The sequence below is a fragment of the Centrocercus urophasianus genome, unplaced genomic scaffold, assembly GCF_019232065.1.
Source record: "Centrocercus urophasianus isolate 14NV4802_14NV808 unplaced genomic scaffold, USGS_Curo_1.0 seq_16, whole genome shotgun sequence".
In the NCBI taxonomy this organism is placed as follows: Eukaryota; Metazoa; Chordata; class Aves; order Galliformes; family Phasianidae; genus Centrocercus; species Centrocercus urophasianus.
Window position 1 is genome coordinate 33817448 of NW_024884711.1, and position 16925 is coordinate 33834372.

At 36.0% G+C, this 16925-nt stretch overlaps 1 protein-coding gene across 6 annotated transcripts in view; it reads right to left on the reverse strand.

Annotated features, from left to right (window-relative positions):
• ARHGAP12 (Rho GTPase activating protein 12) overlaps window positions 1-16925 on the reverse strand; it is a 63655-nt gene that overhangs the window by 6400 nt on the left and 40330 nt on the right. For 5 of the 6 annotated variants that reach the window (XM_042816807.1, XM_042816806.1, XM_042816805.1 and 2 more), the window contains 7 exons: window positions 15899-15973; window positions 13870-13931; window positions 12574-12655; window positions 5933-6037; window positions 5516-5614; window positions 3825-3927; window positions 2802-2921 (listed from right to left, as the gene is read on the reverse strand). In XM_042816807.1, coding sequence (XP_042672741.1) covers window positions 2802-2921; window positions 3825-3927; window positions 5516-5614; window positions 5933-6037; window positions 12574-12655; window positions 13870-13931; window positions 15899-15973 — 646 coding nt within the window. The remainder of the gene's footprint in view (window positions 1-2801; window positions 2922-3824; window positions 3928-5515; window positions 5615-5932; window positions 6038-12573; window positions 12656-13869; window positions 13932-15898; window positions 15974-16925) is intronic. The other variant, XM_042816803.1, reaches the window with a different exon arrangement.

Sequence of the window (16925 nt, forward strand, 5' to 3'; positions counted from 1 at the left end):
ACTCGAGTGACAGAACTAGTTCAGGTTAAAACCTCTACAAAGAGCAAAAAGTACTGAATACAATTGTTGCATTATTAGAGTGAAAGGGAGTAAAGTTCTGAAAAGAGTCCTTAACAGCTCCCAGAAAGAACAAGTGTCAGCAGTCACCCAAACATGAGTCTAGGGGGGAGGAACTTTTGGTACTGAAATCGTTATAATCCATCAGAAGAAAACTTAGAAGAATCATACAGTCATTACTGCAGTGAAAATTTAATGGATTCAAATGTTCTGTTGTACTTCATTCCTCTCTAGAGTTCAAAATATATAATCTTTGATTAAAAAAAAAAATCTGAACAGAAAAATTTTAACCCAAATGAAAGCATTCGGGGAGAGAAACGTTATTCTCCATTACACCTACTGTTTAATCCAGCATTACATATTCATTTAAGAAAAAGGTTTCAATATTGAGCTTATTTCTAACACATTTAAGCTCTGAAACGACTTCATAAAAGATAGAGCTTTGCACAGCTCTGACTGCACGTGTGACTGTGCATAGGCAACATGGCCGCAAGGTTGCAGTTCAAATACAAGTACTTATGGACAATGTCCATCTTTTCAGATACTGTGTGTCTTGCCCTCAAAATTACACAAAAGGCAGTGGGAATGCTCTCTGTCATAAAACAGAGCAAAAATGACAATCAGCTTTGGCAGAGAACATGTTGCAAAGTCTTAGTGTTTCACGGACACGTTAATTCTCCTTGTTCAGATCAGATGGTAGCACTGAAACGTTCCCCAGACTCATATGGTTTCATCATATGCCCAGATAACAGATGACATCCCAAGTTCAGATGCATGAGACTGAAACACGGTCTTGAAATATAGAAGCAAAGCTCAGACTCAAAAGGAAGAAAGTTTTATTTTATCTTTTAAAGGCAGCATGTAAGTGACCATCTTTGCAGTACTTAATACATTTCACTTCAGAGCTTATGCAAGAGAGAAACTGCTCTTGCATTTGAACCATGCATAGCATCTAGCCCATTTTTCATGTTTAGTAACAACATTTGCATTTGATAACTGCTTTGGGAAATCCACACAGCACACCAAACCAATTATACAGTAAGAAAATTGGTATTATTAGCTGTATGCATAAAGGCCAGCACCCCAAAACATCTCATTCCTGCTGCTCCTACTCACACAGCCAGCTGTATAAGCAGAATCAGTAGCAAAGGGTTGAAAAAGGCCACGCAGCAGAAAGGCAGACTACCAAGCAGCTGTAGCAGGTGAAACAATGCATATTAGATAGGACAAGAAAATACTGGTATGTAACAAAGTTATTTGCTGCAACTGCTTCTGACCGTAACAATTTCCACACACAGGAGAACCTTACTTGTTTCCCCCATTTTAAAGCAGCTTTTGTAATTCTGTTTTTCCATGTAAAAAATGTTTAGCACAGCTACTTCTCACTTTGATGCATGCTGTTTCAAGGGTGTTTTGTAAAAATTTTTCATTTTTTCAACTCATATTCCATTTGACAAGCTTTCATTTACTAAGCTTAATAGCAGCCACAAAGTACACTGGGCTTCAGATAAACTGTATTTTTCACTCATACAGTAAATGTAAAACTGTACAGCACAGATCCAACTGTTAAAGTTTATATCATGCTTTTAAATAAAAACAAACTCTTTGTTCCTTAGTGTCTTTATTTAAAAATCCAATCATCAGCATGCACGTGTACAAGTTAAACTTGGCTTAGCATTCACTATTGCTCATGGCAGCAGTTATGTCATTGAGAATTCACATGAATTCTAAGCTGTAAAGCAGGGCAAAAACATCAAAGTCTGGGAAAAATGCCTCCTTACTTCAAACAAAAAATTCATCACTTACAGATAAATTATATTTGCAGATACACAAATATATCAAATGCTACATGCAACAGAAGCACATCTGTTAAAGTATGCAGTTAGGCAAATCACAGTCAGATTTGGTCTGATATTTGCCTACCCATCTGCTATTTTGACCCTAGTAGAGCACCACCTATGAGTCCTGCTAAAGCATACAAACAAATAAATTAAGTTTTACAGTGAGTACCAGGAATTACCAAGAAGAAATTTACACAATCACATTAATTTAGACCTGCTCAAAAACTTTTCTCTTTCAGAGTTCTTACAAATGTGACAGATGGAAGTATATATTAAGCTATCAATCGTTTCATAAGTTGGATTCAAGATTATCTATAAAACTCATTCTTTGTGGAAAAAAAAAAAAAAACTCCCAAAAAATGTATACATAAAAAAAAGGTTAGGGAAAAAGGATGTTGGAGTTGAGATTCCTTTAGCCTCATCCTTTTTCTGCCTAAACATTTCATTTCTAATGAGATGGCACATATTTCTCTGGTTCCATCCAGACTAAAAACACCCCTGTAAAACATGAGCAAGTGTTCAGCTCAGTAACAAAGGGACAATCTTCCTTTCCCTTGTTTGCACAAACGACTATTTGGCTATACAAAATTCCCAGCTCAGAGCAGCAGACCAAATGGACTTTCTAGCTCAGAAGTGCTGTGACTCCACAGGGGCTCCTGGGCTCTCATTTTCCACTTCAGTTTTGCCAATAATGGGATGAAAAGGACATCCTTGACAAAGTTTAGTAGCTAACAGCATTGCTCAGAAGAACAACAAACAATCACCAGTTTCACTATCCAAGACTTGTTAGGCAGGCCACATTCATGTTTTACTCTAAAACTAGACGACATGAACCCCATTTTACACGTGAATTATCAAATTCAGTTTCTCAAATTATTTCCTTTGTTAAAAAGGTTCATTTACCCTTAATGTAGCCTTTTTCACGGACAGCCTGTAATGTAGGTCGTCGTGTGAGAAACTTCTTGAGCTTCGTTTTGGTCTTTTTCTGGTCTGTGGCATCTATATTGCTAGGCACTTTCACCGCTGGAAGTAAAAATACAGTTAGTAAGAATATTCACAAGAACAACTTTTTTTTAAACACTGGTTCCTTGGAAAAGAAATTCGACAACAAATACAGAGAAACACAGAAGAAAAAAAAGAAAATAAACCATTCAAATTCACATTGCATTCACATTTTCCTTTTTTTTTTTTTTTTAATTTCTTGTACACAGCATCCATTCTTCAAACTGCCAAGAGGCTAACCTGTCACCAAGTGCTGTGTGTGAAAATAACTAAATAGTAACTCAAAATAAACATGGAATTTAAAACATATAGCTGTGTTTCAGAACTAGCCCTGCCTCTCACCAAGCATTTTAAATTAAATACTTCCTTGCAATCTACGTGCAGCCCAGAAGTAAAGGACAAAACAGATTGCCTGATTAATATATTTCTTTGCAAAGAAAAATTTCTGTGGCTAGAAGAAATTTCTTTCAAATTCCGAGTGTGAGATTAAAAATGTTTCATTTATGTAAATGATCCAATATAGGGTTAGCAACTTACTGAAACTGAAGTGTAAGTTAACAGTGAAAATATTTACAGGTGCTGCACCATGGACAAAAAAGTAAAACTATCCAAATCTGTTTCGAATAAGGGCAAAGAGATTCTTTTGCAAAATAATTTATGCCAGAGAAAACAAAAACATCCAATTACTTCTACACATTGGACAAAAGTGAGTATACCTTGAGAATAGATTATTTCTTTACTGCCTGTTTTCTCCTACTTTTTAAGTATGATTAGGAAAACAGATAGAAGTCAGAAACTGGCACCAAATGGAAAATGTTCTCTTGAATTCTTTTCTGTTTACACACGAGTGAAGACAAGGTAATTTTTTTTTTTTTTTTTTTTTTTGCATTCCTAAAATCAATTATTGGAAAGTTTTCTACTCACAACGAAGTTTCCTAGAGTCTTTATTCTCTTTTTCTTTGTCTTGTTTTTCCACCCCAGGAGAATCTGGTACCTCATCTTCTAATGCTTCATCAGATTCTACTACCTATTACATTTAAGAAGATAAAGGTAAGTTTACCAATTCAGAGAATACACCATTAAAAATACATTTCATGTAGACTGCTCTACAATACACTGCTATTTTCCCTTTCACTTAATTCTTTCCAGAATTCTAGATGCCAAAATTATCTTCAGAGATGATACCATTCTTGCTGGCAGTAACTTTGAGAAGCATTTGGTCATAAGACCCAATACTGACAAAAATTTAATTACATCAACTTCTTTCTTCCTCTCAAATTCAGTAGACATCAGCTGTTTCATTCATATGTTCTGCAACAGAAGCACCTGACTGATAAAGTCAAAATCAATTTCTACAGCATTTATCCTGTTTCTAATCTCCCTAGTTTAAGTTTTCTGTGACAGAAACAGACTGCCAGTTGGAGAATTAGACCTCTGTCAAAGTACACACTGAATTCAGTCCAACAGAGTATCGATACCAGCGTCCAAAAGCCTTGCTCTGTGGATTAATGTTCTTTCAGCATATTCTCAAAAAGAACAAAAAACCCACAGTTAAATGGAAATGCAAATCATGTTGCTGTATGAGGGCAGATGCTGAAGAAATTGTCTGCTGCCTCACACCTACGTTGCATTCCATCAGGAAACAAGAAGAAAGCTTCCTTTGGTCTCAGTGCATAACACCAGTTAATTTGCACTTGAACTTGCACAGCAGACGTGAGCTTTAAACAACCCTCATTCCTTATTGTTTTTCAAAAGCTTCAGATAGACTTTTTAAAATGTCACCAGTCAATATACTCAAACATTCAATTAATGTCCCTGCCAAGGATCCAACTGCCACTGACATCATGTGAACAGGATTCTCTTCCTCAAAGCTTTTCAGGATTGTTAAGTTTCAGATCTCCTAGACCGGAATATATCACCTAGAATTTAGGTTTGTAAAATGGACCAAGTCAGAATTTGTGTGTGTAAAAACAGAGCAGATATCCTTCACAGATACTCCTTCTATATAATATACTGACATAACAGCTCCCTGAGGGAGGAGAGAGACATGAATCTAAGCTGTAGCCTTCCTTTGGGCTTCAGATCTGAGCAAGCCACAGCCATCATTCACATTCACAGCTACTATCACAATAGAGGGTTTTCTTCAAACTTAAGTTTGTTTCAGATCTGATTCATTTTTGCACCCAAAACTTTCAGTGCTTCAAATTATCAGATGGTCTAAATCAGGTATATTTTTCCCTGTGCAGTATTAGGTCTCTAGGCTTTTGATTCACACTTCAATTTAGCCTGAAGGGAATAGCAATAGCAGATGCTGAAGTAAGCATTCTTTTGTTGGTCGCCCTCCCTTTCACTCCCCCTCTCTTTTCTTGAGAGAAAAAAAGCTCATTTCTGAGGAGATCAGTCCACACCTCCCAGTTCTTAATCCAGTGGATCACTGCTCTTTCCTTGGCACAACTTAATTTTATTTCTTATCACTGGGAATCATCATATCCCCAGCCCATTCCCAAGAAAATGACAAAATGAAGATGTATATGAGCTACTTGGAGTAATTACATACATTATTTTGCTAAAAAATACTACCTTGAAATCAGAGCCTTCATGATTCAAATACCTACCTGATTGTTGATGGTGTAGTTAAGGACTTTATACCATTCATTAATGAAGCTGTCATTATCAGACTGAATTAGGAGCTCAGTTCCCTGGCGGGTTTTTAGCTTTAAAGAAACAAAAACAGATGTCATCAGAACTGATAAACATGCTAGAACTCCAAAATCAAATTACATGAAGTTAAACTTCGCGCTGGCACAACTTTCAGATGATAAATAGCTATGCTAAAATCAGTGAAAGCACAAAGTAAGTTGTCTTAAAATTGAAAAGCATATCCTGTACAAATATATTAAGAATGGACATCTCCTGCAGGTACATAAGTATACGATTTACAGAGAAGAAATGCAAAAAACCTGAAGTTTTTAGAGACAATTTTTGAAATTGCTTGAATGCTTAGAGTTTTGCATATAAGTAAAATAATTTACCTCAATGACATTCTTTTTGCTGGATTTGTCCTTTGAAGCCCAGTCAATCAATGCCCCTTTGAGATCCACTGTAAATTCTGGCTTGGACTGATTCACACCAAACTTCTGGAAAAAAAAAAGGAACAGTGACAATGAACTTTAAGAAAAATACAAATAACAAAAGCTTCCAAGATACATAGACTTGCAATTCCTGAATGTAACACACTGTCACTGGATTCACAGCCTACGCAATTTAAAGCAAACACAGCATCCTGCCACAAATAAACTATCATAATACCAGAAAAACTGAAACAAACAAAAAGCACCAAAATCTCTTTATTCATGCCTATTATGAACTGCTCAGCCTAAGGATTTTAAAATTCCAGTAGTTTTAAATTCTGATCAGATTTCAGCAGACTTGTTCCTGTTGAAAGTGGTAGAAGTCTATGGAGAATTTGATCATAGCTTGATTCTTGTGGAAAGTCTCAAGCATCTTCAGTTTTTACATTCTCAGAAGAAAATCTCTTTTTAAATGTTCCCAGTGATGCTTTCTATATTAAATCTATTCAGTATTTTCCTTTAGCATACCCTGGTAAGTAAACAGAAATCAATTTCACTGTCTAGCTTCTAAAAAACAAGTAACCAAAGCAACTAAGAAGCATTTAACCCATTATCAACCAATTTGGAGGAGCACAGCATGAATAAGAGCTATCTTTACTTCTTACTTTACCACTACGCTGGGTATAGCCAAGTACTTCTACCAGGGTCACAGTATACACCCCATAGCTTTAAAACATAATTTCTCAAGGAAGACGATTTGCAAACAAAAAGCTAATTGTTAGTAAGTTTTGTTTGCTTTTAATGTATAGAGAAAGCATTAAGTCAATTGGCTGCAGAAGAAAAAAACTGATGTACATTTGGGTGACAGTCTATAGCACCAAATCCATCACAAAGCTTCTTTTCTAGTTATGAAATAATAATAATTTAAATATATATATTTTGTGCTCATGTGACAACATTCAAGCTGACCCGAGTCTCAGGACAGCATCCTTGCTGCAAACATCACAAGGCTTCCAGTCTGTACCACAACAACGGCACCTGAGGTGAGAAAACACAGCTCAAAAAACAGAACTAATCTGCTGCTTCTGATTAAATTCACAGCAAGGATGTTAGTTAATGCTAACTGTTTTAGAAAGGCTGTTTACAGCTAGAAAATCTTCCTACCTGATTCCTAATTAAATGATGATCAGAATGAAACAACATAACCTGTGAAATATCAGAATGAAAGAATACTTCTAATTTACAGTGTCAACTAACATCTGAAAAAACTGCCTGCTTTCTATCTTGATTCTCAGATTTCTCATTTAAGGATGTTTCTTAATAGCTTTTGGTTTAGTCCCAGCTCAGAAATGGAGTTCACAACAACCTTCGTGCATGTTGGAAAACATTTAGGGATTGCCACTGGAGAGAGCATGAGACTAGAGCTCATGTCCTCTACAAGATGAGGGATTTGTTACCAGTGCCTTCCTCATGATGCTGAGCAGCAAAGGAGATGACCTGCAGTGGGTGAAGTCAGTTAGCAACAGCCACAAGTGTTTCGACCACAAGGAATGGTTCCCTGCTGCCCTCTGGTATGCCCCACTATGCAGAACTCCAGGTGGCAGCTCCCACGTTAACTCAAAACACCACTGTACTTTTTTTTTTTTTTTTTTTTAAAAAAAAAAAGAGCCTCACTACCTTCAGCACAACCTGAAAAGCACAGGACAATCCCTCCAAAAAAGAAGAAAAAGAGCCAGCTATTAATGGTGGGAGGGAACAGCCAGGGAACAGCCAAGCAAGCACTCTAAGCCTCCCTACAAAGCACTTCTGATCTACCAGAGTATCACAGACTCATCACAAACTTAGAATTTCCTTGAAGAAAGAAGTTTAACCTTCCATCTCTCCTACGAGCTTCCCTACCACGGTTCTTATCTGCTCCTGCCTGTGTGGAGATGAGAGGCCAGCCACCACTGTCCTCCTCAAAACCTTCCAGGAGCAAATCCCAAGCAAGGCTGCCGAGATGCTCAGCTTACAAGGGTTAGCTAGAGGCAACTGAATCCTCCTGAAACACACAGGTTCTCCTGAGTGCAACAATAAGAAAAGTTGTCCCTTTAGCATCCAGGAAACAGAGCACATTGCTAGGTCAGCACTGGTCAAGCTACATTCAGTCCTTACTCCCAGTTCTGACTGCAGTTCTCTTTTCTGCTCTCAGAGAAGTTGCAGAGAGCAGAAATGAAAGAGAAAGAGGGAAGAGGTCTAGAACACGCTGCTGAGAAAAGCCCTAACATAGTAAGTTGTCCTAGAGTCTCTTCTGACAGATTTTTCTAGGAGAAAGAAGTAGTCATGGGACGTGTTTATGCAATTTTCAAGGCAGAGATAATTTCCCCTTTTTGGAAAGTGTAATGACTGTTGGTTTTTTTTCACTCAGACACAGATGCTGAGTTGCATGAGGACTGCCTTGGAGTTACGTGCTGACATCAGAATCACACTTTTTCTTGTTTTCAGGAGTTGTCTCCACATCATGGGTGCACGCATAGGACAAACCACACAGCCAGTAGTGGGATATATTTCAGCTTTTTTTGGAAACTGATCTGGCTTTTATGTATAGGAAGACACTGGGAAACACAAATGACACCAGCCAGTCTAATAATTCTGTTCCCAGTCAGTTTCATAGAACTTTCTAATTCCATGTCTTCTTCAGAAATACTGCCAAGGGACAGATGCTTCTGAAGTTCTGTTACCAGTCCCAAAGAACTTACAGCTTGAACAAGAAAAAGAAAAAACACCAAGACATTCTATTTTACCATGGCAGAATTAGAGAGATTTTCTGAAATCTACTATAAGTATTTACATTTCAAACATTCATCATTATTATCAGCTGAGCCCTGTATACTCAGCTGTGCAATACTGATGAACTACAGCAATGTACATACAGCACTCTTGTACGCTGTAAGGAGTGGTATGACACTGTAAACAGAGCTTGCCCACATGAACTGTGAAGAGCCCTTATTTCCTTGATCTTTCAGTGGGAAGTTTACTCACTTCTGGTTTACCACCAGCACACCCGACACTGAAGAAATGCAGCTATTACATAAGGTTGACAAACAAGTCCTTCTAGCAATTACTATTTGCTGCTGTTGTTTTTCTTTTTGAAGCCCCATCACAAATATCCATCAGTAGCTATTACATCTCCTTCACAACAAAAGAGAAAAGCTTTCAACATACTGAAAGAATTGAAAGAGAGATGAGTGAAATCCACTATTTCCCTTACAGAAAACAGCATTTTAAACAATATAATAATGCATAAAAATTATGTGGCTCCCACACACACAGGTTCATTGGACAGAAATAAAAAGAGCTGCATCATTTTTAGCACAAGTTTAATTGAAAAAGCCTACAGTTACTGCCTCCTGACAAAAAATAATAATAATAGAGCCATGGTAATCAAAAAGTGTCACGTTTCCAAGGATCTTAACGGAATCCAAAATATTTAGCACTCTCTCCACTCTTCAGGGAGCATAGGAGAGATAGCAATGTAGTTACAGTGGCCACCAGATTACAGTCCTCAAAACGTCAAGAAGTGATACATTGCTTTTAATGTTATATAAGATGTGTGTATACACACACACACACACACACACACACTTGACTGTGAAAGCTTTAGTTTGATTCTGGTTAAATTAATAATCAGCACTAAAACACTAAAAACTGCTTTTATAGTCAGTCAATCCTCTTTTTCCTTCTAACAAGAATCTTAACTATTTTCTTCTTTTCCACCATGAAACTATCATATTAGCTACCAACACTTTTTCAGTTTCCAATAAAGAGTACATCCAAGCTTTGCAGCTACCCTTCAACATATGACTAATACAGATGCTTAAATTATACATAAGGAGTTCTACAAATTTATATCAGCTTTATGTATGTAGCATATAGCCAGAATGCCATGGAGCTCTTTTCCTTTTTTTTTTTTTTTTTTTTAATTTCAGTTATAGCTGACATTAACCAATATCATGTACATTGATGTATCAAAGGCACCACAGGAGCCTTAAAAACAGTCTGAATTAGTTCTGTTAGAAAGAATTAGACATAGTATCTGTTAAAAAGAAACAAAATGTGACCACATCATGCTGTTTATTAGTTAAGACGCTGGTGGTTCAAACGTTAGGCAAATCTGGGATTAGAATTCAGGCGCTGATGATAATAGCTGATCTTTGTTCCATTAAAACAACTACAGCATTATTACAATACACTTTTGTTAATTTGTATCTTAAAAAAAAAAAAACACTTTGAAAAATAGCAAACAGGATACATAAGATGTTATTTGAAGTGATAAAACTTAACTTTTGGAATGTTTAAATTTACTTTCAAGATTAGTGGCAAATGGCCTTAGAGCGACAAGAGGCATGCAACAAGAACACATACACTGAGAGCTGCAACTTGGGCAGAGTTTACATAGGTGACAGCAGGTCGACGACTGAGAGCATTTTTCCAAGAAGAAAGCAGCGAGAGCAAGAGCTCAGGGATTGAGAGCCCTTGGCAAAATGACTTGACGAGAAAAGGAAGAAAAGTGATGAAGTCACAAAACAATGCACAAAAAATGATATGGTTACATCAATTATTAGACACAGCTAAAAAATCATCTTCTGCTAGATGAAGAAGCAAAGAGGAAATTATTCTCTCATGTCACATAGACTTGGCTTTACTCAATTAAAACATTGATAAAGATCAAAGTTTCTGACAAGAGAGGTGCAATTTTTAATGTCCCCCCAAACAATCTTGTGTGCAAAGATCAAAAAGAGCATGTGCTGCGTAAGCCAAATGCAAACATGCACAGTTGATGCTCTCCCTTGACATTCTCAATTTAATTATAAATATGAATAGTACCAACAGAATAAAGTTCTGCATACTGTCAGTATTCAACTGTTTGATGCAGAAATACTCTTACTATATATATATTAATGATCACAATACTTTTGCTGCACTTAAATTATCAAAAGAATTGGTAACTTCTTTTTTCCACTAACGGACTGTTTGAAAGATGTAACACAGCTAACACTGGTCTCCCCAGCCAAGCAGAGTATTATTATTGTATTACACAACTATTATCACTATATTACACGACTATTATTATTATTATTTTTTTTTTAAGCAGATCATTCAGTCTGGCATACATTTATTCATTTATAACTGTATCATACAATCAGGAACAGTGATATAATAAACAGTTAAAATTAGTATGCTGCATATTTTTGTTTTGCTTTTTTCCATCAATTGTTAAATTTGGATTAAGAGCATTAAAAATTTTTTAGAATAAAAAAATAATAGTACTCTTTGAGACCACATATCAAACCAACTATCAAACCTCATCCTGAATGGCTGGGAATTTTCCAGTTCATGAAGTAGAATAATGAAAATGGACTTGATTGAATAATAGACAGTGACTAAAGGGTATGAAAGAAGACAAGACCAAGTTTTAAAGCTTTCCAAATCCTAACACGTCCTGCTTTGGAACTCACCTTTTAAGATTCTCTAATATTTCTTCAATATATTTTGTCAGTGAAGATAATGTATGAAAAAGTAGTTCACAGATTTTTTTGATTTTTTTTTATATTATTTCTCTCACTTGCAAATAATACTAACTATATTTACCCAGCATCCCAACATTTGCAGATGGGAAGGTCAGTAACTTTCAGGTGTACATGCTTCTGTTCATTTTTCTGCGCTTGACCCTCTGACGTGCATCATACCCTCTTCCTCTTCCCACACTCAGTATGGGCAGATCTCCTTAAGTTACAAAGTCCACTTTCTATAACAAACAGTGCAGTTCAACTTATCTCATGCTTCTAATCCTTATTATTTTTTCCTTCCCTACTGTTTTCCACCTGTTTGACCACCTTGTCCAACTTCACCATTTCCATTCCCTGCTACTCCCAGTGGTTTTTTTTCAAGCAAGTTTATCCACTTTTGTGCAACCACCCCTTCTGCAGCAACAAAATGGCAAAAAAAAAACCCAAACTCAGAGCTTTGGAAAAGAACAGTCAGTATCAATTCGCTGCCCAAAAAACTGTAGCAGCAGAAAGTGAGTCAAGTAGAAAAATCAGCAAAGCACAGCAGCATAGCTTACATCGGTAAGAAGAAATTTTGTTGGGCAAGATGCAATTTTGTTATCAGTGTGACAACATCCTGGAATAACTTTGTATGACCTCTCCTTAGCTATTATAGGAGATCTACATTTATTTTTAATATCAGACTTCCAAAGTAAGTAAGAAAGCCACAGGTAACAAACCATTTTTATACTGATTCATGTAGGAATGTAGCAGGATTATAGCCAATTTAACTATAATGTTATTAAAGTAGAAATGATATCAATATTGAAGAATCATTGTCATTGCCTCCAGTGTGAAATTTTTCTTTCAAAATAGATGCAAATACTTATCACACGTTATGTGGTTATAAAACAAAAGTTCAAAGCTATCACTAAACAGTAAGACAACTTTTTTTTTTTTTTTAAGTTGTGCATACATATTGGTATTTAAGACCAATAAACAACAGGGCTGTAATTTGTTGTGCTTTATGATATCAACATTTAAAAGAAGGTGAGGCCTTGTTGCAGAGCTTACCCAGCCAGTTCCACTTCCTTGGGTTTTAGTGAACAGCAGTGATGAACCTTGTAACACCGCCCAGGATGACATCCAATTCTTTCTGTAAATATTTGTAAACAAAACATAATAAATTGACTTTAAAAGCAGATACTAAAGCTGTGTGTCACTGCTGCCCAGCTGACTTGCATGTTAATATACTTAACCATATATATTGTCATCAGTGCCATCAGTAAATCTTAATTGCTTGCATATTTGCAGAAGTGAACATATGTTAATTGTCCCAGCCTGACCATCAAAATCTAAATCAAACAAACCTAATTAGTAGTGGGAGCAGCTCACCAGAAGGAATGCCATACAATTATAATTTCAAAAGGGCTAATCTGGAATGCTCAGCCTACTGTGTACTAAGGAGATTATGCCAAAGCACTGCATAATTCTGAAATTGACTGATCACATCTTATTGGGATGTACGTGCCCCACTTTTATGCAGTAAGCTCATTAACACCAGCAACAAAATATTTGTTACACATCCAAAAAAATACAGGAAAGGAACAAATCAGTTCTTTAGCTGTCTGACAATTTTTGTGCCTAAATATCTGCCCAGAGGTTAAAAATAAAATAAAATAGAAAGCTTTACAAGCTCTAACAATCCATTCCCACTGCCTAAACATTAATTATTATTGAACAGCTCTCAAAGTGACAGGAGGGTCACATTGCAGTATTCTGGTAAAGCAGCCCAATAATCCAGATCAGTGATTCCAAACAGATTTGCCCTAAGTGATGAGGGTATACTGCACCAGCAGCAGCTTGTATGAGCCACCATCTACCTCTTCCTACTGGGCTCTTAGAAGCAGCTCTGGGGAACCAAGATGGAGATCAGACCTGCTGCCCACCTGGCCCTGGACCAGGGCAGAGGGTCTCTGGAAAATCAGCTGTGTGCTAGCAATTTAATCCTTAAAAAAGAAATAATGCTTCATGTTTCAGAAATTTGGGAATGTTGATATAGATGTATACAATAGTAGACCTAAGAAAATCCCTTTCAAAACATTACAGGTAAAAAAGTAAACCTAAATTAAATCTGAGGAAAAACCACATTTAGACACTATTTGGTACTGACTCTGCAAACACTGGAATTAGGTTAGACAGTATTAGTTGGTTTTACATTAGGATTTATAACGCAGGTGCCCACCCTGAAGCAAGAAAAGGAAACTACAAATGAGGCCATTCATCACATACAGGTAGAGTAGCATTGATAAATATGGAATCTCTTGCCCACTCGTATCTACACGTACTTCTAAAAGTAGAAGGACCTACCGAACTTTCTTCCCATTTTCTGTAATTTTTGTCACATTCAATAATCCATACTTCTCTTGACCCTGCAAGATGGAATAAGACAAATTAAAAAGAAAATTTGCTTTTATTGCATCACATCACTGAATTCAATCCCCTCGAACAATCAGTATCTGGCCAGTGTTGTAACTTCAAGAAACTGCTGTAAGTATATTTAAACAAGCAGCATCAGTAAAATCAAGATTTTTCATGGGAAAATTTTAAGCAAGGATATATTGATTTGTATAATAGTAATTTTGTGTTTGTGTCTGCCACTAAAAAAAAGGAGATATCTGACAAACAACCTAAATTCTTCAACAGAATTCTTCTAACTCAAGTTAACTGTATATTTTAAATAAATCATTCCTGAACTGCATAAAAATACTAACAAATTAGTTTTCAAACAGATGAGCAAAACATTCCATGTCCTATTTTTTCCTAGCCCCAAGAGAAAGATTAGAATTTTAAGCTACTTAATTATACACTGTGGATGAAAATCATTTAATTTATATGCCACTGTACAACTTTGGAGATCAAGCAGTGAAAAGCAAAAAAAGAATAACAATGAACTAGAAGGGTATGTTTAAGTTACAAAGGAGTGAATATTTCTAGTTTCTGTACAAGAATAAGAAAAATAAAGCATATTTTTAAAAAATAGCGCAGGATAAAAAGGAAATAGTCAATTTGCACCGTCCTATTGCACTACTGCACTATTAAGAAGTAATCTATTAGTTGAAATAATCAATTAGGGAAAAGATTTAAATTAGCTTTATCATAACAAAAACATCCTCAATTTTAGATCCACTGAAAATACAAGATATTTAGAGGAGAATGTTAGAGAGAACATCTCAAATTTAAGCAGACCACGGAATAATCACAGAATACAGAATAGAAGAGGAAAACTTTACTCTGACATTGTCTTTATCAGAGACACAGAGCTGTATTTCATGAATCTTACAGATTTTTATTTGCATGTTTTATGTGGTTTGCATTAAACACAAGAGATGTGTTTTCAAAGATAGCGTTTATCTGGTGATTCATGCTGTTATGGCCCATTAGTAATTGCTCGTCTTTAATATCTCTACTGAGGCAGAGTGCCTTCCCAAGCCAGTGAAAATACATATTATTTTCCAAAAATAGGACCTCACTGCCTGGGTAACCCATGCTCACTTTCTCCAATATTCTGCGGTATTAAAAAATTGCACAGGGAACCGTTATGAATGTTCTGAAAAATTAAAAAACCTACTTGGAAAGCATATCATCATGCCTTGCTTAACAGCAACACTAGAGGGTACTAAGGAGAAAATTATGGTAATATTTAACTGGAGGGAAGAGAAGTCTAAATAACAAAACACAAAAATACAACTTTTTTTTGTAATAGTAAGTTCCAGAGACAGCTAAAGAGAGCAGACTTTTCTCCTATTGTTTAAAAGCAATAGCAAGTTCTGCTACAAAATCTAACATCTCAAGGTCAAACAAGCGTTCACATTTAAAACTTCAACAGAGGCAAAAAAAATCTGTTTAGCATTCATAACAAGTCTTTAGCAAGTTGAAGTTTTCCTCCCGTTATTCTATGAAAGCAAAAAGACAAGGCTTATTTACATAAGGCTCTCAAGATTACTACAAGTTTTCAACAGGTGAAAACACAAGTGAAAAATGAAGGCATCACATCATATGAGCTATTAGTGACCAATGACAGTGATAAACACAGTGGATACAGAAAGTTTATTTCTGCTTGTAAACTACCAGGTTGCTAGGTATGAAGTCATGACTTGGAGGAAAAAGTCAATCCTACATAATTTGACACAACTAAGCTACACATCCACCACTCTCACAAAGCTGTTTTTAAGTCAATTTTTTTTTTTTTTTTTTGAAAGCCCAGTTGGATGCAATACATTCCTTGTACAGTGTCATTAGTTCTATCCCGTTCTTTTCTCCCAGTAACAAGCAATTATCTAATCACAAATAGCACATTTCTACAACATCTACTTATTTAAACAATCTCCATACTGACTGTGGCTTGATGCTTCGGTGAAGAAGGAGAGGACTCATTTTCAGGAAAACTGGCCTTAGAAGAGCTTGATGATTCCTATAGAATTTAAATAATTAGTATAAATTATTCTTTCTCACAATGTTTTTTTTAATTAAAAAATAAAACCTTTTCCACCCCTAAAGGCACACTTTCCAATTTCCCCCCGCTCTCACAAAAATAGGTTGTTCTGAGCATTCATGATATTCTGAAATACTTGTATTATAAACCTGCTTAACTAAACAGTGTTCTTACAATACTTACAGCCCAATCAAACCAGATTATTAAGCATGTACCCATTTGAAAAAAAAAAAGTTAATACATACTTTATCAGCTTAAAGCAAAGCCTTCATCCATATTAAGGAGCAGATTTCTTTGTATGACTGCAATCACATTATGAAGCACGTTTGAAATACAAACAAATTACAAGGCACCACATGGAAAACGAAATTTGAAGAACAGCCTATGCTTCTGTGCAGACAATAAATTTAAGACCAGCATAAAAAATAGCTGTCCATACAGAAAAGTTTATACCAGCTCTATTAACTTCTGGCAGTTGATTTCCTTATAGTATATGACCAAAACTTTCTAGAGATTCACATTTTTCTTCTAAACTACACATTGATGATGGAGCAAAAGAAAATGTCTGAAAAACAGAAAAAATGCTGGAACCAAAAAGGCATGTGTGTTTCCTCTGAAGTATTAACCCCATAAAAATCTGGTAAGAATTTCAAACAGAAGAAAAACAGCATTTGGTCTCTGTTACTTCTCTTGCATTTCTCTCCCACCTCCTCAGATGGTTGGTGAAACCACCCATCTGAAAACCAGTTGCTGTTTTTATATTTATTTCACTCCATAGTTCTCACCACTAAGCAGCTCTGGAAGAAGACAACTAGTACACATGGTCATTAACTAATCCTTTACCACAGACTGCCTCTAAGCAACACATGTAACAGTGTCTACCACTGATAACAACATGGATGCATCGATGCACTAAACAAATGAATGGCCT